Genomic DNA, 19,776 nt, shown 5'->3' with positions numbered 1-19,776 from the left:
ATGAAAGTCGCCGCAAATTAGATTTGCTCGCGAACGCGAAAATGATGGCAGCGGGAAAACGGTGAATCCATTACCGGCTCGGCACCTACTCGCCTACCTTTGGCGCGGTGGTGAATGATACGACGGAGGTCGATAATTCGACACTTCATATTACACATTCCACACGTGGTGGCATTGTGCACTGGTTAACGCTCTCATTATTCGAAGTGGAGCGTTTGGACAGTGTGCGGGGGCGCGCGCAATTTCTGGATGTTTCTATGCCGGGCGAAATTGAAGTGAAGCAATTTACATATTCATTAACGCGTCATTCAAGACGCAAATAATTAAGCCTTCGATTTAAACTCGCATGGCTGGTGGGCACAACAAGAACACTTGTGGTAATCTCGTTACGTCAATGATCGGAAAATCAATATGGCGGCGGCGGCACAGGTCAATTGTTGCAATATTATAATTTGCCCGCTGAAAATTTCAATTTTCCAAGCGCGCAGACTTTGTATAACATGCAAAAGTTAATGAACGGCGGGTGAAAAACAATGTCTGGATCCATTTGCGCGTTACTTTCCTTTTTATAGACTCCTAAGTGCATTGTTTCGCGTTGAATTAAATCAATACGCTATATCAATCCGTTTTGTTTACGGAGGGAATTGAGTTGCCTTCCACGTCCTCGCCTAACCGAATGACAATGCCAGGCGACAACGGAAAAGAAACGCGCGCTAATCATAATAAACAAATCGGAGATTATGGGATTAGACGCTCTGCATTCAGGCATGCACTCGTAAAGATCGTGAGTGGAAAATATTCATTCAACTCTTGATCATTAAATGAAAAAAATAGCGCGCGCAACAATATCGGAAAATAAACGTTATTGTGTTCCGCTTCATTAATATTCCGGGCCGGGCGACAATGAGGTGTGAATGAAACGCGAATGATAAATAAGTTCGTATTGTGCGCTTCATTCAGTTAAAAAACACTCCATTGAAAATCACCATATGGCGGCGGTGTTTGCCGGCGCCGCCTCCGCTTCGCATTCTCGAAAGAACGATAAAATGTTGCGCGGAAGAAGGACGCGATCGGCGAGCGGCGCGTTTGGCGTGTAGCGATCGCCGGCGCGCTCTCCCACCGCCGCCGCCGCTGCCGTCGGAGGCTGGCGGCGGCAGAAAAGGGACGCCGTTATGAAAATATCAGTTAGATCCGACGCGGCGCCGGCGATGCGTTCGACAGGGCGAGTGTACGTCCTCACGGATCGCTTGTAATACGAAGCGTGCATCCGCCGCCTCCACAGCCACAGCTTTTATCAGGCCCCGACGCCGCTAACCCGCGGTTGATAAATTTCATTACAAGTTTCCAACGAGGGTATCCACGGGGAAAATTTCAAGTAAGTTTGACATTGTTATCTGTTTTTTATTCGCCGTATTTCGAAAATAACGTCATTTGCAACGCAGCGAAGGGAGTATTTGTTCGTCAACTGTTTTGTATTCAAAACAATGCAAGGAGTTTACATGAAATTTGAGAAATCACTTGCTAATTGAAATTTAATCCGATTCATTTGTATCCAATTCTCTAGCCACTTCAATTTCAGTTCGTACATCTTGAACTTTCGAAAGCAATTAACAATTAAAGACGGATTTACGTAAACGCCAGCTCAAATTCCATTTTCAAAATGCACACAGAAATTTCCGCCAATTAAACACTCGAAAATGATTCAGCTGTGAACTTTAATCAAACTTGGATAAATGTGTCCATTCATTTTTCCGCCTGTTTCTCGAATGTATTCATCGCGTTTAAATTGTATATTTTAATTGAGCTTTTAAAATGAAAATTGAAACGGCGCAATGGAGAATGCGACCATATAATTGCACCCAGGGGTTTATGACAATGCACTCTATCGCAATGATAAATAATATCGGTCGGGCTGCGCTTTTCTCTGCTCGGGAGCGCGAAACAGCGTTGGAAAATGCGCCGTCGCGACGCGGCGGAATTCCGTTGCGTGTTCGTTGCGAGTAGACAAGCTAATGGAGATTTTTATCTTGGGAAACATGATTTATCTAAGTATACTTGTTCATTCATCCTGTTTAAGCAAAAAGTTTCGGTAATTTTTCATCATACTGAAGGGTTTTTCAAGCGGACTCCTTAATTAGGCAGAGAAATTACGTAGAAAATTGCAGTACAAGAATCTTGTATGTTCGGTACTTGTACCGCTACTCAAAGCATTGTCCATGTGGAATTTTTGTGAAAAAATTTATTTTTATTTGCATTTTTTCAAATCTACGAGTTTTTAAAACAGTTTAGTTCTGCAGTGTAACAGAAATATAGAAATGACTATGTTCGGTAGTTATACCGCAAGTCAAAGCATTGTCCATGTGGAATTTTTGTAAATAAGTTTAGTTTTATTCGTTTTTTTTTGCAATTTGAGAATTTCTAAAACAACTACACTCAAAATTTTGATAAGGACCAAGTGACGTCGACCTAGTGTAACAGAACAACATAAATGAGTATGTTCGGTCCTTGTACCGCAACTCATAACATTGTCCATGTGAAATTTTCATAAAAAAATATTATATTCGCTTTATTTTCACCAATCTACGAATTTTTAAAACTTAGTGTAACAAAACAATACAAATGCCTATGTTCGGTAGTTATACCGCAACTCAAAGCATTGTCCACACACTGCTCTAATCCAGGATAAAAGTAAATAACTGTGGGAATTAATATATTTGACAAGCACGTTAATAGCCTACTTTACGCGCTCCTCAACGACTGGATGAACTACACGAGAATATATCTCATCAAATGCATGCGTTTGTTGTTAACACTTTCCAAAATGAACAGCGTCAGTGTCGTTAAATCCACGCGCACATAAAAACTTAATGCCTGCTCATTCTATTCTCTCCGGTTTACAATTGATTTAAGTTTTTACGGCACGGCCGCTCCGTGCATCGAAAAAGCGAAGTTTCGAATTCGCGAGCGCGCGACAATGAATATGCAATAAATCGTAATGCAAAGCACAGTCAAAGCATGCCGAACTAAAACAAACGCCACAGATCGACTCTCGGCGAGGTGTTTAACCTTTCATTGGCGGTCCAATCGAGCGTTAAACACAAATATCGATCGGTGTTTAATTGGAATCGCGCATTTGTATCGATCGGAATTGGAAAAAGCGAATTGGTGAAAGTAACGCGAGCATATAAGTTGTTCCTGCCCGCAAATGTAGTCTTTTTTTCTTGTGTACGAATAAAATTGTGTTTGAAAGAAATAAATAACATCACCACTTAATTCAAGAGATCTTTTCATCGCGCTGGCGAATATTCTGTTGCCGGTAGCGCAAAAATTAGCGCATCTGCAAGAAGTCAACAATGTGGATTTATAAACAAGCACCTAGGTAGTATTCATGCGAGACTAGGTTAATGACAATTTGCTTTTTGAATGTTTTGTTTCGTTGTGCCATTTTGTGCAAGCGCGCGCGCACACTGTGTGTGCGAAGCAGAAGTGAAGATAATGAATCGTGCGACGAATAGAAACAAAAAAGAAGAAGCCGCACACACACATAGATATAAAACGAATCTCATCGTTGGTGTGCGCACATGTCGAGTCTTTTGACAGGCAGCTTGGCATCATTTTAATAATGGTTAGCGATCAAAATTTCTTTTCATCATCGCTGTGTCGACGGCGCAAATCCAAGACTAAATCAACATTTACCGGCCGACATGCAGATTTATACAGATAATTGGAGCTATTTGCATGTAAATATTATAAGATGCGAGATAAAGTGAGAGTTTTCATTCGCACTAGGCCACCATTGCCACAGCAAAGAAAATGAAACAATTTTTCAACGGAAAAGCAATGAAAGTGGACCGTAAAATGCCTAAAAATAAAATTTAAAAAAAATGTTTTAACAAGATTCACGTGTGTTTAACGACACAAGACAGATTATAACTTAGTGTTGATGAACTACTTTGAACCGGTGGTCCTCTTTGGGCAGGAAATTAAACTCCAGATATTTCACGGTTAATTTATACGAGGTGTTGTTATCTCGTGTTATGACTTTGACCTGAATAACTCGTTTTTATTCATGCGACTTGTCTCCGAAGATTTTTGAAGGAGAAAAATTCATATTGCCAAAAACCACTTTCTACCTTTGCCAGCTGACAGAACCATCCATATCGGATCGATTGTCCGAATATTTCTACTTTCTTTTTAATATTTGCTCATTTTAATCAGAAAAAGTACTTGGACATAACAATAAGCTCCGCCCATATATGCACAATTGAGGTTAGAGTAGTGTGTTGCCTATACTAAAAAAATTAAAGTGATTTTTATGTAAATCAATATAGAAACTTACTTAAATCTAAATAAAACGATGCGTGCGGATTGTTTATACGAGAAGAAGATTCCACTCGATGAATTCAATTCGCAACTGACCTTCTTCGATAGTAGCTCGAGTGTGACTCGGCGTAACCATCAGCGCTCGTCATAATTAAAAGATTCGAGCATGCGAACGTAACGGTGATTGCACGCAGAAGCGCAAAAAGCCGGCGAGCCGAAGAACAGCACCGATGCCTTCCTGGTCGACTTCGCTGCTCCGCCGCACAATGCGCCATCGTTTCTTCGGTTCTTTCTCCACGCTGCTCGCCAGCTTGCCACCTAGCGCAATATAAATATGCTATGTATAAGGTGTTGGTGTGGCAGCGCGAGCGGCGCAGTTCAATGCAAAGTCTTTGAGTAAGTACTTCGCCGCGCTCGTCGTCGCCGTCGTCGTGGTTGTCGTCGTCGTCGCGCGAGAGACCTTGTTAACGATTTGTGAAAGTGATAGACGGATGGAAATGTGTGGTGCTGTGTAAAACTCAACGCAAAGTAATTAAATCGTAACGAAAACTCCGCACGATTTACCCGGGAGCTGCAACCTTTCGGAAGAAGAATCAAGTGAATAACTTCTGTTAAATTGCGTTCGGAGAATCGCTGCGCTTGAATAATAATAATTCCTTGTGGTAAATTTATTTCTGCGTTTGAACAACAAAGTTACATAATATGCTCATCATCAGTTTCAAAGCAGGCTAATAAATAACCGCAAAAACTTGAAATTCAGTAAAATTAGCAAAAAGTTGCCAGCCCGGTGCGAAGAAATAGCGCAAAATTTGCATTCACATCGCATTCACATCGCCGTAAAGTTCATCAAAGAAGTACACAATCATGTTGTTTTTTTTTCGCCGACGCGCACGTACGAGTGTATAACAAACTTTTAATTCACTCAGTTATTCATGCATGTTAAATTTATGTTTTATTCTATTATGCTATACGAGGCTACTTGTTGGAAGTTTAATATTTAAATTATCCACTGGCGAAGAGAAAGGTGACTTGATGAATGCCCTCAAAAGTTATATTTAAATTTGACGATTTTTTTTTTCGGCTTTTCGAGGAGATAATTGCTTGTCATTAAAATTTACATTTTAAAGTTTGTTATGTACTTACCTATTAGAGTGATTAGAATGTCGAAGGTGTATATAAACTAGTTCAAAGTAGATACATGTGCATTAAATTCAATTGTCTCTTCTTGGTCGGTTCGACTTTCGCTTTTTACTCGTTTTTTGCGGGCGCTGGACATTTGAACACTGGATATATTTAATTTCATACATAAATTGATTTCATCGCTTTGACATTACGGGAATAAAAACCAAACAAGCAGAAAATTTCGATTAGAAATTGTGCGATTATCAAAAAAAGTAAAAGGCTGGGAAGGGAGCGAAGTTTGTTTATATAAAATTGGGCGTCGATTCTCCTGCCGGACACAATTTAACAGAAGTTTACAACGCGTGTGTGTGTGTGCCGCAGGTCTTAAACAAAACGTGAGCGGTAAGATGACTTGCCAAACATTGGAAGTGCAGTAAACATTTCGAAAAACTTTGCATGGTCGACTTTCTATGCGATATTTACAGCCGAAAACGTGGCCAAAATTACGTCGAAAATGTATCGGGCCGCACGGTTCGCGTGTGTATTGTTGTGCGTCGCGGCCGTCGTGAGCGGTAATGACTTTGAATCGACAATGAAATTTTTGACCGGTGCCGCTGACCCAAAAACCCCGCTGGCGATGCCTTACTTTCTCGCCGAGATGCGGACGACAGATGGCGATTCGACGTCGAAAACAACACCCGGAGGTGAGCAGCGGCGCCTGGTGGCAACGAAAGCGCGTCATCTGAGACAAATCGTTGATTTGAGCGCTGCACCGACGGTGTATCGAGAAACGGCTGATGGTAGGGAATATCATGACCCACGGAAACCCATCAGGAGTTACCAGGGCGCGAAGAAATGGCCGCGGAAAAATGTCGCGCCAAAGTTGCATTCACACACTGTCTATAAACCAAATTATGCACAGAAGCCAATGTAGGAACCGGCTGTATACAAACCAAGCGCCAAGAAGATTAATCACTCTGCGAAATCACACAGAGAAAAAGAAGGCGTTGAAGTTTACAATCGCCAACAGAATCACTTCAAAAGTAGGTTCCCAGAACTACAGACACCACAGTCGTATAACAATGATAACTATCACCACGCCAAAAGCGAAAATTATGACAATGCCGATGAAGATGAAGATGAGAATGAAGATGAAGAAGAGGAGGAAGAATTCGTACCGACAAGATTGTACGCGCAGGTTCGTCAATACGAGACCGAGTCCCATTTACCGAGCAGTGCGGAAGAACCTCGCCTTCGTAAAATCGTCAAAGATTCACGTGTACACACTGTCTACATGGAGGAAGGCTACGAGGACGGTGCCTATGACCATGCCGGAGAAGAAAAACACGCTGAAGAAGACGAAGCGCAAGTAGAGCATCGCCGACGTAGAAGAAGACACATCGATTCCTCGCTGACGAACGTCGAAATCGATACGGATTTAATCGGTAAAAACCAATTCGCTCTCGGTGAAGCTAACAACAACGCCGATAAAAAATACCCCTATTACAACGCGAAAGACATCAACAGTAATTCACCGCTACGATACGCGCAAGCAATGGATGACATCCCACAGAAAAAGGAGGGCAACATGGCTTTTTACGAAGACGCCCAGGCGAGAACAAAGTGCGATGAGGTTGTCGAGACAGTCGCCCCGATACCGAAGGACTTGGACGCTGGCGAGGAGGCGCCGGAAAAGACGATGGTGCCGAAATTACCCCGGCTTAGGAAGCTCGGCGACAAAATCGATTGTTTTAAGATGAAATTTTTTGGCGAGCAACCGCTTGACAACCCGCTCTTTAACGAGGAGTTTGTTGACCCTCCGAAGGACTTATTCCAGGAACCCGAGGTTAAGGAGACGGAAAATCATCTCAAATTGTTAAATCGAACCGGGAAGAGTTTCCAGCCACTGGCGGTTGCCGAATCTGGATTTCCGATTAATTCCGGAAAACTCCCCGAAGAAGATAATGAAGATGAGGATGGGGATACAGATGATGCTGCAACAGTTGTCGAGGAGCAAGTGACTGCAGAGGCAGGGTTCCAACCTTTGCCTGAAGCGGAAGCGTTGCACATGCGCCGTATTACAAGACGAAGGAAGCGGCCTTATCATCATAATAAATTATATTCGGGTCGTTACGCGGCTTATCGGCCGACGCGCAAGTCACATCCACCGCATAAGATGCCTCGTGGGACCACGCCGCCTACAATCCTGACCTCGCCGAATGTAATTAGCGAGGTGTACTACAAGGACCAAATTAAGCCCAGCGAGCAGCTGAACGTCTTCGCCGACGTCATAAATCACATTCAGAATATGTCCAGAGAAGACTCCTACTCATCAGCAAGTGAACAACGTCCGCATGTGGCTATCGCAACACCTGCGTCAATCAATACAAAGCTACGCACTGGACATCGGAAGAAACTGAAGCGGAAGTATCCCGTCATGAAGTCCACACAACAGTTGTACACTGAATACATGCGTCGTAGCAAGAATAATCCATCGCGTATCCAGGATGATATATCACCCATTCCACAAGAGAGCAATGTCAACGTGGGTACTGTACAAGCGCCCAAATCCTACGGTTCTATTGATTTGTTATCCTACAAGAATAATGCTGAAACACCTGTGCACTATTCCACTATTGACATGCCTCTAAATAAATATCTGGTTCCTGGAATGAAGCCGCCGCTTGCCATGGAGAAACCAATGATCTACTCGGATTATCAAAGCGAGAATATTCTGAAACGGAAAGACTGGGTGAATAATCACCGGTTGAGGCGGAGGAAAAGAGCCACGAGGAATTATTCGGAAATTCGACGTCAACCTGCGAGCAAACCACAGGAAGACCCCGAGGAGGAGGATGACAATGATGATTATGTCCCCCATAGACCCACCAATTACCATTATGACCCGGATACTGATCGAATTATCTACGATAAAAAGCCCACGACCGAAAAATCTGTAGAGGAAATTGTCGAGGAGTATTTTGAAGAGGAACCAGAGGAGGTGACAACCACCAAGAAGCCTCCACCTGCGCATAAGACAGTTTTTCATAAGGATGTGCTGAATAAAGCTAATGGAAAGACACTTGTTGATTTCATAGCGTTATTGAAGTCAGACCCGTCTTATAAGCCTATTGAAGATCCTACAACTACCAAAGAACCACCTTCTACGACTACTCAAAAAGCTGCTTCAACCACACCTCCTGAGTTTTTGAAATTTTTGGATAAATTACATTCAAGTGAAGGGTACAAGAAGATAGACAACCCGGAAGATGTCCCTGCTGCAAAGAAGAAACCGAAGACAACCACTGAAGCTCCTGTTGAAGAAGAAGAAGAGGAGGAAGAGGTTGTACCGGCGGGTAGTGTACAAAACTCACCAGGTGGTCAGTTTGGACCTGATGGAGGTCTACAAATCTTTGATATCAATGATTACTTACCAAAAGTGAAGACCTACACTCCAAGAACCTCAATTGATTATTCAAAGTATAAAACTATTGAGAGGACTACGTCAAGACATAATTTGAGCAGTCGTTATAGTGAAGAAGATGAAGAACCCTTTGAAAAACGTCCAACTGAAGCACCTACAGCTTCAAAGTATCAAACAGCTCCCCCTAGACCCAAATCACCACCAAAAGAAGAAAAAGAAGATGATAATGATGATGCGCCACAGGTGGCTGCTGTGACACAAAACAAAGACGAAGAAGAAAAAGAAGACGAAGTAACTACAACTTCCAAACCCACAACGACCACATCAGCTGTAAAGATCCGTATCCGTGGCAGGCAGCGACCTACAAGACGTCCCACACGTACCACCACAACCACCAAACCACTTTCCGAGGTTCCCACCGATGAAGTAACATCTGATCCTGTTGAAAATTACACCCCAGCGACACATCGTCCCCCATCTCGAGTTTATCCACGTCGCCATCGGCCAAAAATCCGTGTCCGATCAACCACCACTCCAACTTCAGTTCCAGTGGAGCCTGACAACGATGAGGATTCTTCCGAAACAAGAAAAGAACCATCCGCCGTCAGCAACATGTGATACCGGCGAATCACAAGCCCGATTACACTCCGCTCACGATCTCGAAGCGCATGGACGATTATCCCACGATGCTTGTGCAGCGTCAGGCGCGGCTTGTAACACCCGAGATAATAAATTATAATCAGACCGCCGGCGGCACGGCAAGCCGCCCGGAGAGATCAACCCGCGGCAGTTCGCCGCGCGATATAAAGTTGCTCGCTTAGCAACCCAAGCCTCGACGGGAAGTCAAGATAAAGACGCGCCAGAGGTGCAGATTAGGCTGGATTCGAGAAACATTGACAGGAGCGATGCCCCCAACGCACGCAGTCCTGTAAAGTTCATCAAGGATCCAAATAAGCGACTCTACTTCTACGCACCGTTATGATGAGAGTATTTGTTATCTAGTACTATCTATTTGTTATTGTAAATAAATAAATTAAATTTTACTTTTTGCGATGTGTGTTTTTTTCCTCTGTTGTCGTTTGGATAATTTCAGGAACAGTTCGTAATCTAGTGTTTTGACTCGTAGCAGCACCTGAGGCGGAAAAAACCATGTGAAAAATGATCGTACTCTCGAAGACACCGTCGAAGAAAATCTTTCACTCGACGCTGGAAATGCTGTCGCTGGACAAGGACGTAGCGTCCACCTTTCAGCCGAAAGCTACGGAAAGTGTCGCAGCTAGACAACAAACATTCGATGGCGCGTTCAACGGGCAAGGTAAAATCAATATCCATTACTAATGTGTTTAGGCCCGAAGGCATTTTATTTACGTACCGAAACACACTCGGACCTGTCTTGTTGAACGAGGGATAACACGATATCCATTGATATTCGCCATTTTTCACTGCGTTTTTTTTTGCGATTTTTTTCGCGCTGGAAAACACGCTTTTATTTTATTATTCGCCTAGTATTCACTTAGCATTCAGCCTTCGTGCATGATTAACGTCGTACGTGTACCGCGCAGGTTGAACATAAGCCCACGGGAATATATTGCTGTCCAGGATGACAAAAGACACGCCTAGACAAGTGCCGGTTGTGCGGCATTAAAATTTAAGCGCTGAATGCGATGCGTTGTTTTATGGGATGCTACGGGTCTTAATATTTCATAAGGATTACAAATGCTTCGCTTTTGATAAATTGCACGATTTCGATTGATACATATTTGTGTTTGCTTAGAGTACTTCTACCCGTTGATCATCGCCTCGATTGGATTGACCGTGTTTCTGGTGACTGTCGCTGTCGTCCTGGTGCGGAAACATCGCATCAAGCGGGAGGATAGCGCCAACAAAGCCAGCAGCATATTGGTTTATCCATCGCAACAAGGATCTCTCCAACCGCAATTCTTGTAAGCTGCGAGTCTTATAATACTTCTTTATAGAAAACTAATTTCATCAAAACTTATTTTTAAAGGACTAAGGAAATTCACTTCAGTTTACCGCCATTGAGGAGTACTTCGTTGGGAGATCTGCATGAGACCGAACAGGACTCTGATGTTGACATTGAAACTGAATCTCTGTTGCCAACTACTCAACATAACCAAAGATCACATTCTTTCAGTATGTATCAACACATATCTACAACCTATACCTGTCATAATATATTACGTATTAAGTGGCTAAATAGGAGTTTTAGTCACGCCGTGACTAAAGTACTTTAGTCACGGCCTTGGCCGTCCGTGTTTAAAATACCACTTTCTGTGTCTAAAAATCCTGGAAAACTGACACTTTAAAGGTGGAAGTATAAAAATGAATTTATCTATTTATTTTCATACAGGTTGCTATGGCCTAGGAGTAATTGAACCAGCTCTATACAAGAATACCCTGGACTTGGATGATATTCAATGGCCGGATGGACATATTGGACGAATCTGGTTCTCCTTACGATACGAACCATCAACTGAAAAACTTCTGGTATCCCTGCTAAAGGCCAAGAACTTACCATCAAGAACCCTGGGAACTGTCAACAGTTGTGATCCATATGTCAGGTAATGAGTTTACCCAAAATTATAAAAAAGATATTTAAATTCCGTTATTATTTCAGATTGCACTTGATGCCAGATGAAAGACGATACTTACAGTCAAAGCAAAAAAAGAAGACCTGCAATCCATACTTTGATGAAACACTGGTCTTTCATGTAAGAACCACTTGTAACCACTTGTTACCAGCCCAACAGAAAAAAAAAACTAAAACGTTTCTATTGATCTTTAGGTGTCTCCGAAAGATATGTCCGATCATTATTTGAAGTTAACGGTGATTGATGGCGGACGGACCAAGCGGCGTGCTGAAATCGGCCACGTCACCTATCTCCTCAAGGAATTGGAAATCGGAGACGGGTCTGAACAGCAACTCTTCAAGCTTGACTTGGAAAAGGTGATAGGTTCTACATATATCAATTTTTTCAATGTTAATAGCATTTGTCTTTACAGGAAACTACAGAAATTCGATCGGATCTGGGTGAGCTTCTCATTTCATTGGTATATAATGAAAACCTGTGTCGTCTGACCGCTACTGTCATCGAGGCTCGTCGACTCAAGGTAAGTAACAAATATTATATTATATTTTAAACATATGAAAACAGAATAATAGCAGTACAACTAAATAACATTCCAAAGATAAAAGTAAGTACAAGTTTCATCCAGTGAGTGAAAAGGAATTCTCGTTTCCTCATTAAATGCTTCAATATAAACAGGTTGCGATCATTGTAAGGCGGGTACCTGATGTTTTCAATCCTCTCTACTAAGGAATTCAAAGGTTTCTTCAACACACTCTTCTCATGTGTGAATGCGTCGAAGGTCTTCTTTCCGTGGTAACTCCCAAACCCACTTGCACCCACACCTCCAAATGGTAAACTTGCTGGTGCGACGTGTATCAATACATCGTTTACGGCCACACCACCAGAGGAGGTTCTGGTGATCAAATGTTCAACCACCTGCTGATTCCTAGCAAAAATGTAAAAGGCCAAAGGTTTTTCTCTTGCTCTTAGAAAAGAGACTACCTCATCCGGATTCTGTATTACTACTATTGGTAGTATTGGTCCATAGGTTTCCTCATACATCAAAGAAAAGTTGGGAGTTACATTTGCCAGAATAGTTGGTTCAAAGTATAAAGTCTCGCGATCATGGTGCCCACCATATGCTATCTCCTTACCATTTAGGTAGGATACCAATTGGTCAAATTGTGCTTTGGATATGATACGTGCATAATCCGGGAGGTTTGTGGATCACCATAAAACGCTGAGATGACTCCGGTACCTCCCGGATAAAACGCTTCATCACCTCTTGCGTGCAGAGGATATAACCAGGGGCAATACAAGTCTGACCAGCGTTCACACACTTACCCCACATTACCCTCTGAACGGTAAGATAGATATCTGCTGATTCATCTATATAAACAGGATTTTGACTGCCTACCACGAACGTACCAGGAATAAACGCCGTGGCACAAATCGCCTGTAAAGTTTTTGCTTTGTTTAGAGTTCCTGTGTAGAATAAATAATCAATATCAGGTTGTTTCCTGATTGATCCATCAGACACCAAATAACAGGACCCATCCAAGTAGTTATTGAGTTGTTCAATTAGGAATTTTGTGGTATGTGTTGCCATTTCCGGAGGTTGTATCACCACACAGTTCCCTGCTGCTATGGCACTTGCTAGAGGTTTCAAGGTACTCCGGAAGGGATAATTCCATGCACCGACAATAAACACAACCCCATATGGGTCACGGTAAATTTGTGGGGTACCAAAAAAGTCCATAAGGCGTTTGTAGGTGTTCTTCGGCTTCAACCATTTTTTAAATTTACTGAGAACATTAAGCACATCATTCTTGAGGAACTCAATTTCAAATAGTGATGCTTCAAACGCATTCTTGCCCAGATCCGCCTTGAGGGCTTGGAGCATCTTATACTCCTTATCCTGGTACATACGGAATAGATTAGTTAATTGCTTCTCCCGGAAGGAGACCTCCATTGTACGCCCCAGATTGAAACTCTTCCGTGCTATTATCGCCGCATTGTCAAAACTTAGACACTTCGCCACAACTTCTACAACCACTTGCTCCGACATTTTGCGGGCGAATGAAAGATGATGGTCAAAGTATGAAAACATGAAGTAAAAAATAATAATCTGGAAACTAACAAACACGATCGCCTTGGGACCCAAAGCGTCATTCAATAAATATAACAACACAATTTACCGCATACACACAAAAAACGTTGTTATTATAAATTGTTATTATTTTATAAGCCGCGTGATTTAATGAGGTGTCAAAGGGCGTTTTGCACCACGAATAACAAAACTATTAAATTTTTTCGAATTCACGCTCGAGTAAATAAACCTCGGCTCACTTTGAGTTGCATCAACGACTGCCTGCTGAGCTTTGAGTGTTGGTGTTGCAAATGGGACATGGTATGCATCAGGAAATACAATGTGTTTCAATACGAGCGTAAATCTTGCGCGAATCAATCGATGATTCTTAATCGGCTCGGAGCGGTGTGTAACCTGACAAGTTTCCATTTCCATCCGAAGAGAAAGGAGTAACCTGCATTCAGGTAACTGACCGTTCTCAATACGGCAGAAAATCACACATCGCGCGCAAAGTGTGATATTTATGTAAATATTAATTCATCTCACATATTGGATCTTGCACAAAGCACGCAAAACTTGATTTATACCGACAGCAATTGTGAGTTAAAGTTAAAGTTAGGAAACACGAACGAGGAAATGCAACAGTGAAATGTACTTTTGCAAATTGCACGCCTCTGGCCTAGTGAAGCATTCCGGGGATTACCTACCTCTTCGCCAGCCGGATAATTGTATTGTAATTATATCCTAAACGTGCACGGCGCGCAAGTGAAGCAGCTTTCAATTTCCAGCTCACACATCGCCGACAATTGCGTGAAAGTCTGATTACACACTCGTTTCACTCGCGTTTGAACTGCATTCACGCTTATGACATAATCTCACACATAATAAAATTTGCATTCGAATTGAATGAAGCCAAGAAAAGACTTTTCCATATTGGACAGGTCATGGCATCATGCTTCGCGTTTGGTGAATAAACATTTTCGTTCGCTGAATGAATATCGTCATATCGATAGTTTTGCGAATTCGTTTCGACATGCATAGTGCACACTTAAACATTGTTATGGCTACGACATTGCCCAATGCATACATGATGAGTTTTAATTAATAAACCTTTAAAGTAAATAATTATAATAAAGATTAAAAACCAATCGAATGCGCATATATGCTCAATCATGTTTACGCTTTTACTTTGCAAAGTATTGTCATTTGCATGCATGAATAATTGAATGCTACCTCAAGGAGATATCATCATCAGCAGCGGAGGAAAGCAAGTGAAACATAATTCTGGAATCGTATTGACATTGACATCCATTCGGAAATTATTGATTGCGAGTGACAATTAATAAATGAGAATTAATTCCGTGTGATTAGCTGAATGAAGAAGTGCAGTCAGGCGAACGTTGAATAAAAAAGTGTTTCTCTGTTACCTGTGGATTCCAATAACTGGTCTCGCCAATCGATATCGACTCATTTACCTGGATAATTAATGTTGCAAAGTTGCAAGGGAACAAAGAAATCTCGCGCGTTTTATTTGCACAAACGAGTCAACGAGTTTTAATTATGTATTAAATTATTGCTAAAATTGCTACTAAAAATCATACAATTGATTCTTTAAATAAGAGTTATTACTGCAAACGTAATTGAACGCAAAAGCGCACTGCAATGGTGCAAAGTACCATAATCATAACTAATTAAATTTGCAAACTAGTCGCTCGTAAACAACATTTAAGTTATAAATAATATGTGATACAAATATCATATAATTTGCAACATTAAAACATCAGTAAATAATTTTGTTGTTGGGCTCAATTAAAACGTAGTTTTGCATGACGACAACCACAACCACTCCAGTAAGAACACGAGTAAATACTGGATAGCTGTAACCGGAAACTCCGCGCGCTTCTTGAGGACAAAGTTCAGAAAGCTGCTCTTCGCATCCGTGTATGGCGGATATCGCGGCGCGGTTAATTTATCCGGGATCAGAGCAAAGTCTCTCTTGAGGACGCTCTTCTTATGCACGAAAATATCAAAACTCTTCTTTCCGTGATAGTTCCCCATGCCGGAATTTCCAACTCCTCCAAATGGTAAACTCTCAGTGGTGATGTGCATCAAAGTATCATTCACACACACACCTCCTGAAGATGTCATTTTCAACATCAGCTCAACTTCTTTTTTGTTTTTTGAAAATATATAGAATGCCAGTGGTTTCTCTCGATTGTTGATGAACTCCACAGCTTCGTAGATTGAATTCACGTTGTAAATTGGTAAAATTGGCCCGAAGATCTCCTCGGTCATGATGGGATCACTGGGGTGTACGTCCACAATGATTGTTGGTTCGATGAATCGTTCCTTGGCGTCGTATCCGCCTCCCATGGCGATTTTACCATTGCTCATCATTCCAACCAAGCGATTGAAGTGTTTATCTGTGATGATCCGGCATAGATCCGGGGAACTCTGAACGTTGTTACCATAAAATTCTGTAATTGCTTTCTTGCATGCCTGAATGAATTTTTCTTGGATTGCTTTGGTGCAGAGGATGTAATCCGGGGCAATGCAGGTCTGGCCAAGGTTCAGACACTTCCCCCACATGATTCTGTAAGCAGCCATTTCAATATCTGCTGTGGAATCGATGTAAACAGGACTTTTGCCTCCCAATTCAAGTGTGGTTGGTGTTAGATACTTAGCTGCGGCTTGATGGACAATCTTACCAACCATGGGACTACCAGTGAAGAAGATGTAATCAAATCTTTCTGCTAACAATTCTGTAGTTTCTTCAATGCCACCTTCAAAAACTTGATAACACTCTGTATCCAGATACTTGGGTATTGTCTCCGCGATGAATCTGGCACTTGCACAAGCAATCTCCGAGGGTTTCAGAATCACACAGTTACCAGCTGCTATTGCACCTGCCAAAGGTAGCAGGGTCAACTGCATGGGATAATTCCATGCTCCCATGATTAATACAACTCCAAAGGGATCACTGTAGATTTTCAATTCGTTGAGCAAGTTAGCAATATCCTTCGGTTGATCCTTGGGTTTCATCCAGGACTTGAAATGCATGAGGATATTGGTCAGGTCATTCTTCAACAACTCGGTTTCTCCCAGTGAAGCTTCCGATTTATGCTTACGCAAGTCAACATTCAACGCCTCCCACATTTCCTTCTCGGTCTCGTTATACATCCTTTGTAGATTCTTCAATTGCTGTTCACGGAACTCAACCGTAAGGGTTTTATTGGACTGGAAAGCTCTACGAGCGATCGTCACCACATCCGCAGCGGATTTAATCGGACTCTGCGGCTTGCAGAAAATCGTCTTGCCATTGGGTTCCTCATCGAAGTTAACAACCGCATAGTTGGTCTCACCTAATTCTTCACCCCGGGGAACTATGATGACGTTCTCCATCATGGTCCCAAGTTGGTTCCAATCAACCGAATCACTTCACTAAGTTGTAATTTCACCACAGAAATAAACAAACAAACTGAGTTGTACTCGATGCCGGTGTGATGCTCTACCGGCGTCTTATGTCGGGCGAGTGAGGCATACGATTGGCTTCCTGGTCGGCGTGCTTAGTTAATTTATTGGCGCGGTAGTGGCGCGGATACGACGAACGTAACGAACGTCACCAGCCGCACGAACGAAACCCGCTGCTCAAACAAAGCTTTTACGTTTGTTACATTATGCATCTACTACCGCACATAATGCAATCATGTACGGCATTAATTAAACCAGCGTTTTCTGTATTAATTCATAATCAATCCGTTCACCAGTGATCATGATATTGAACATAAACTTGAACAAATGTAACAAAAGTGTTTTTTTTTCTTCTTCGCCAGCGGCCTTGCGAAAAGTTCACATACTTTTAACTCGGAGATAAGCTGACGTGAATGGCGTCCACATACGAACAGATTTTATGAATACCTATATATTAAAATCAATTCAGGGGGACCTTGAATCATTTTGAATCATTTTCGATTTTAACACGATCGCAGGTTCATATTTGCTGCTGCTATTGCCCGAAATGTGTTCGCATCTGGCCAGCGGCTAGACCGCTAGACCAACAACTCGTTGCGTAACGGCGATAAACGAAAAAAAAAAAACACATCGTATCGTTACTTGTGTTCAAATTGTTAATATGCATAATAAATTAATAACATAAATACCAGTGTTTCTCAACCAACAAAAAATAAATAAATAACAAGGAACCAAATATAACGTTCCGTTCAACTTGTTGATGACCACTACTTTGCATTGACAATGCTAGTTGATAATAATAAATATTAAAAGCGTTGTTGAAATTGTTACATCGCGCAGAAAAAGTTCCGTTCTGCACGGGAATTCGCGCCGTAATAAATTACGATTAGTAACAAATTGCATAAATTGTGATTTAAAACATTTTTCGATCGTTTGCAAAGCGTTTTCTTTCACGTAAAACACAATGTCAAGATTTTAAGCTAATAAAATATTTAACGAAATCTCTTATCATGAAAAATTGATAACAATTCTCCAAATATCCAGCCATTCATCGATACGGAAGTCGAGTTCACATTACTTATGTAACAAGATGTAATAACAGTGTCTGTTGTCTTGCTGTGCGTACCCAGGTTATAAATACAAAGAAACAAAGTCAAACAAGTGCGTATTCATTATTAATTGGGGAATTTCGACGATGAAAATGTATCTTTACACTCAAATACAATTTTTTTGTTATTTTTAATGGAATCCAAGAAAAACAATGTCAAGATAATTATATCTATTAGTTTTGCTTTTCTTTACAATCGATGTGAATAAGCACATCAAAAGAAACGTCCGTTTTATTCAATTGCGAACAAACAAAATAACCGTCCATTAAGCGCGCGGTAATTGATTGTAATTAATTCGCTCTCTCAATGCGAACGTTTCGGAAAACGATGGAACGAATAATGCGGCTGCAGTTTCAGGGTGACAAGCACGAGGCCTACGTCCGCCTGACATTGAATCAGCACTACAAGTCGGTGAAGGAGAAGCGGACGCGCGTGGTGCGCAGCGCTCAGGAGTCCGTCGCCACCTTCACCGAGGGCTTCAACTTCAAGCTGACGCCCTCGCAGATGGACATCACCAGCCTGGCGTTCCACATCTTCCAGTCGACGAGTGGTTATGGTAGGGGTACGTGGCTTTGCATTGTTTCTTAGATGTGCTTTCGCAGTACTCGATGTGAGAATGAAATTAAAATTCAATGAAATTTTTTATCCAACGTAATAATTTAATTCACAATACAAACAAAGCGAAAAAATATGATATGAGTTAAAAACTTGTTAATTAAATAATCATTACTCGACGGTTTGCGGTCAATTCGCCACCCACTGGAGAAAAAAACCAAAAACCACACAATTATTTCATTAATTCATGAATTTGTGCGGTGGTGGGCTTCAGGAACACATGTCAGTTTCGATGGGAAGCTCACGCCTGCTCATGATCATCTAGTTTAGCCCGGTCGGGGAGGTGTGGGTTAATTAAACAGCCCGCACATCGATATAATTACACACTGAACTTTCGCCCGCGCACGCATTACGAACGGACAATCGCAATTATAATATTACCTATGCAGGGATAATAATGATAATCGACGATTGAAAATTTTGTTGTAAGCGATCTCGGCGTAATTGTACGATGCGCTAATATCTGATTAATTTTGCAGATAAATTGATTGGCAAATGCGTGCTGGGATCGTACATGTTCGCCAGGGGCAAGGCGCTCATTCACTGGAATACCGCGATGGCGAACTCCATGGAACAATCGCAGCAATGGCACGTGCTTTGCGAATGAGGAGGCTAGCTCCGAGCATACATACATTTTAGCCAAGTTTTCTCTGTCCTTCATTAGCGCCATCGGGCGGATAGCGAATCACATAATATTTACCTGTAAGATATTCAAACCAATATATACATGTAGTTTCGGAGACTATAGCAGACTATCTACGTAGAACATTTCATTTTATTGAAAATTTATTCAATCGCAGTTTAAAAATAGAAAAATTGTTTGATTCTAGCTTTATAGAAATATAGTGCGCATAATTTAGTATAATATATCCACAAAAACACTTTTAAAAAAGCATTTTTTAAATTTTTTGTTTAAAAAATTATTTTTGATATTTTGGATAATATTTACAATGAATCTATGGCTATGGCGGTTGTAGATGCTGGCAGAAATGTGTGAAAACAAGTCAACAAGATTTCGATTTGAATTTTTAC

The 19,776-nt window shown here is 41.6% G+C and overlaps 5 protein-coding genes across 9 annotated transcripts in view; 3 read left to right on the top strand and 2 right to left on the bottom strand.

Annotated features, from left to right (window-relative positions):
- The window catches only part of LOC135795612 (xaa-Pro dipeptidase-like), a 202,982-nt gene that overhangs the window by 56,456 nt on the left and 126,750 nt on the right, over nt 1–19,776 (bottom strand). The window lies entirely within an intron of this gene.
- Nucleotides 1–19,776, top strand: part of LOC135795534 (uncharacterized) — a 191,576-nt gene that overhangs the window by 62,206 nt on the left and 109,594 nt on the right. The gene's annotated exons all lie outside the window — the stretch shown is intronic.
- LOC135793032 (synaptotagmin-15-like) lies at nt 1,200–19,617 on the top strand. 3 transcript variants are annotated; one of them, XM_065303881.1, is made up of 10 exons: nt 1,200–1,375; nt 9,999–10,184; nt 10,644–10,812; nt 10,878–11,023; nt 11,241–11,451; nt 11,508–11,601; nt 11,676–11,837; nt 11,894–12,001; nt 18,481–18,691; nt 19,224–19,617. In XM_065303881.1, exons 2-10 carry the CDS (start codon nt 10,028–10,030, stop codon nt 19,349–19,351), a joined length of 1,386 nt encoding a protein of 461 aa, XP_065159953.1. In that variant the 5' UTR covers nt 1,200–1,375; nt 9,999–10,027; the 3' UTR covers nt 19,352–19,617. The 3 variants fall into 3 exon arrangements, with proteins under 3 accessions (XP_065159953.1, XP_065159961.1, XP_065159944.1); XM_065303889.1 differs by having other exon boundaries at nt 9,996–10,184; nt 18,481–18,685; XM_065303872.1 differs by having other exon boundaries at nt 9,996–10,184.
- Nucleotides 6,038–9,917, top strand: LOC135793278 (uncharacterized). Its single transcript, XM_065304169.1, has 2 exons — nt 6,038–6,316; nt 6,380–9,917. The coding sequence occupies exons 1-2, from the start codon at nt 6,038–6,040 to the stop codon at nt 9,485–9,487; spliced, it is 3,387 nt and encodes a 1,128-aa protein (XP_065160241.1). The 3' UTR covers nt 9,488–9,917.
- On the bottom strand, nt 15,099–17,119 carry LOC135792299 (aldehyde dehydrogenase, dimeric NADP-preferring-like). The gene has a single exon (XM_065302928.1). The coding sequence runs from the start codon at nt 16,952–16,954 to the stop codon at nt 15,359–15,361; it is 1,596 nt and encodes a 531-aa protein (XP_065159000.1). The 5' UTR covers nt 16,955–17,119; the 3' UTR covers nt 15,099–15,358.

This window comes from Atheta coriaria, unplaced genomic scaffold (genome assembly GCF_025399875.1).
Source record: "Atheta coriaria isolate IRGN ID8LTWV9N9 unplaced genomic scaffold, Caltech_Dcor_3.1 hic_scaffold_1_pilon, whole genome shotgun sequence".
Taxonomy (NCBI): Eukaryota; Metazoa; Arthropoda; class Insecta; order Coleoptera; family Staphylinidae; genus Dalotia; species Dalotia coriaria.
The sequence above is the reverse complement of the archived record's forward strand: the minus strand, read 5'-3'. Positions and strand labels throughout refer to the sequence as shown.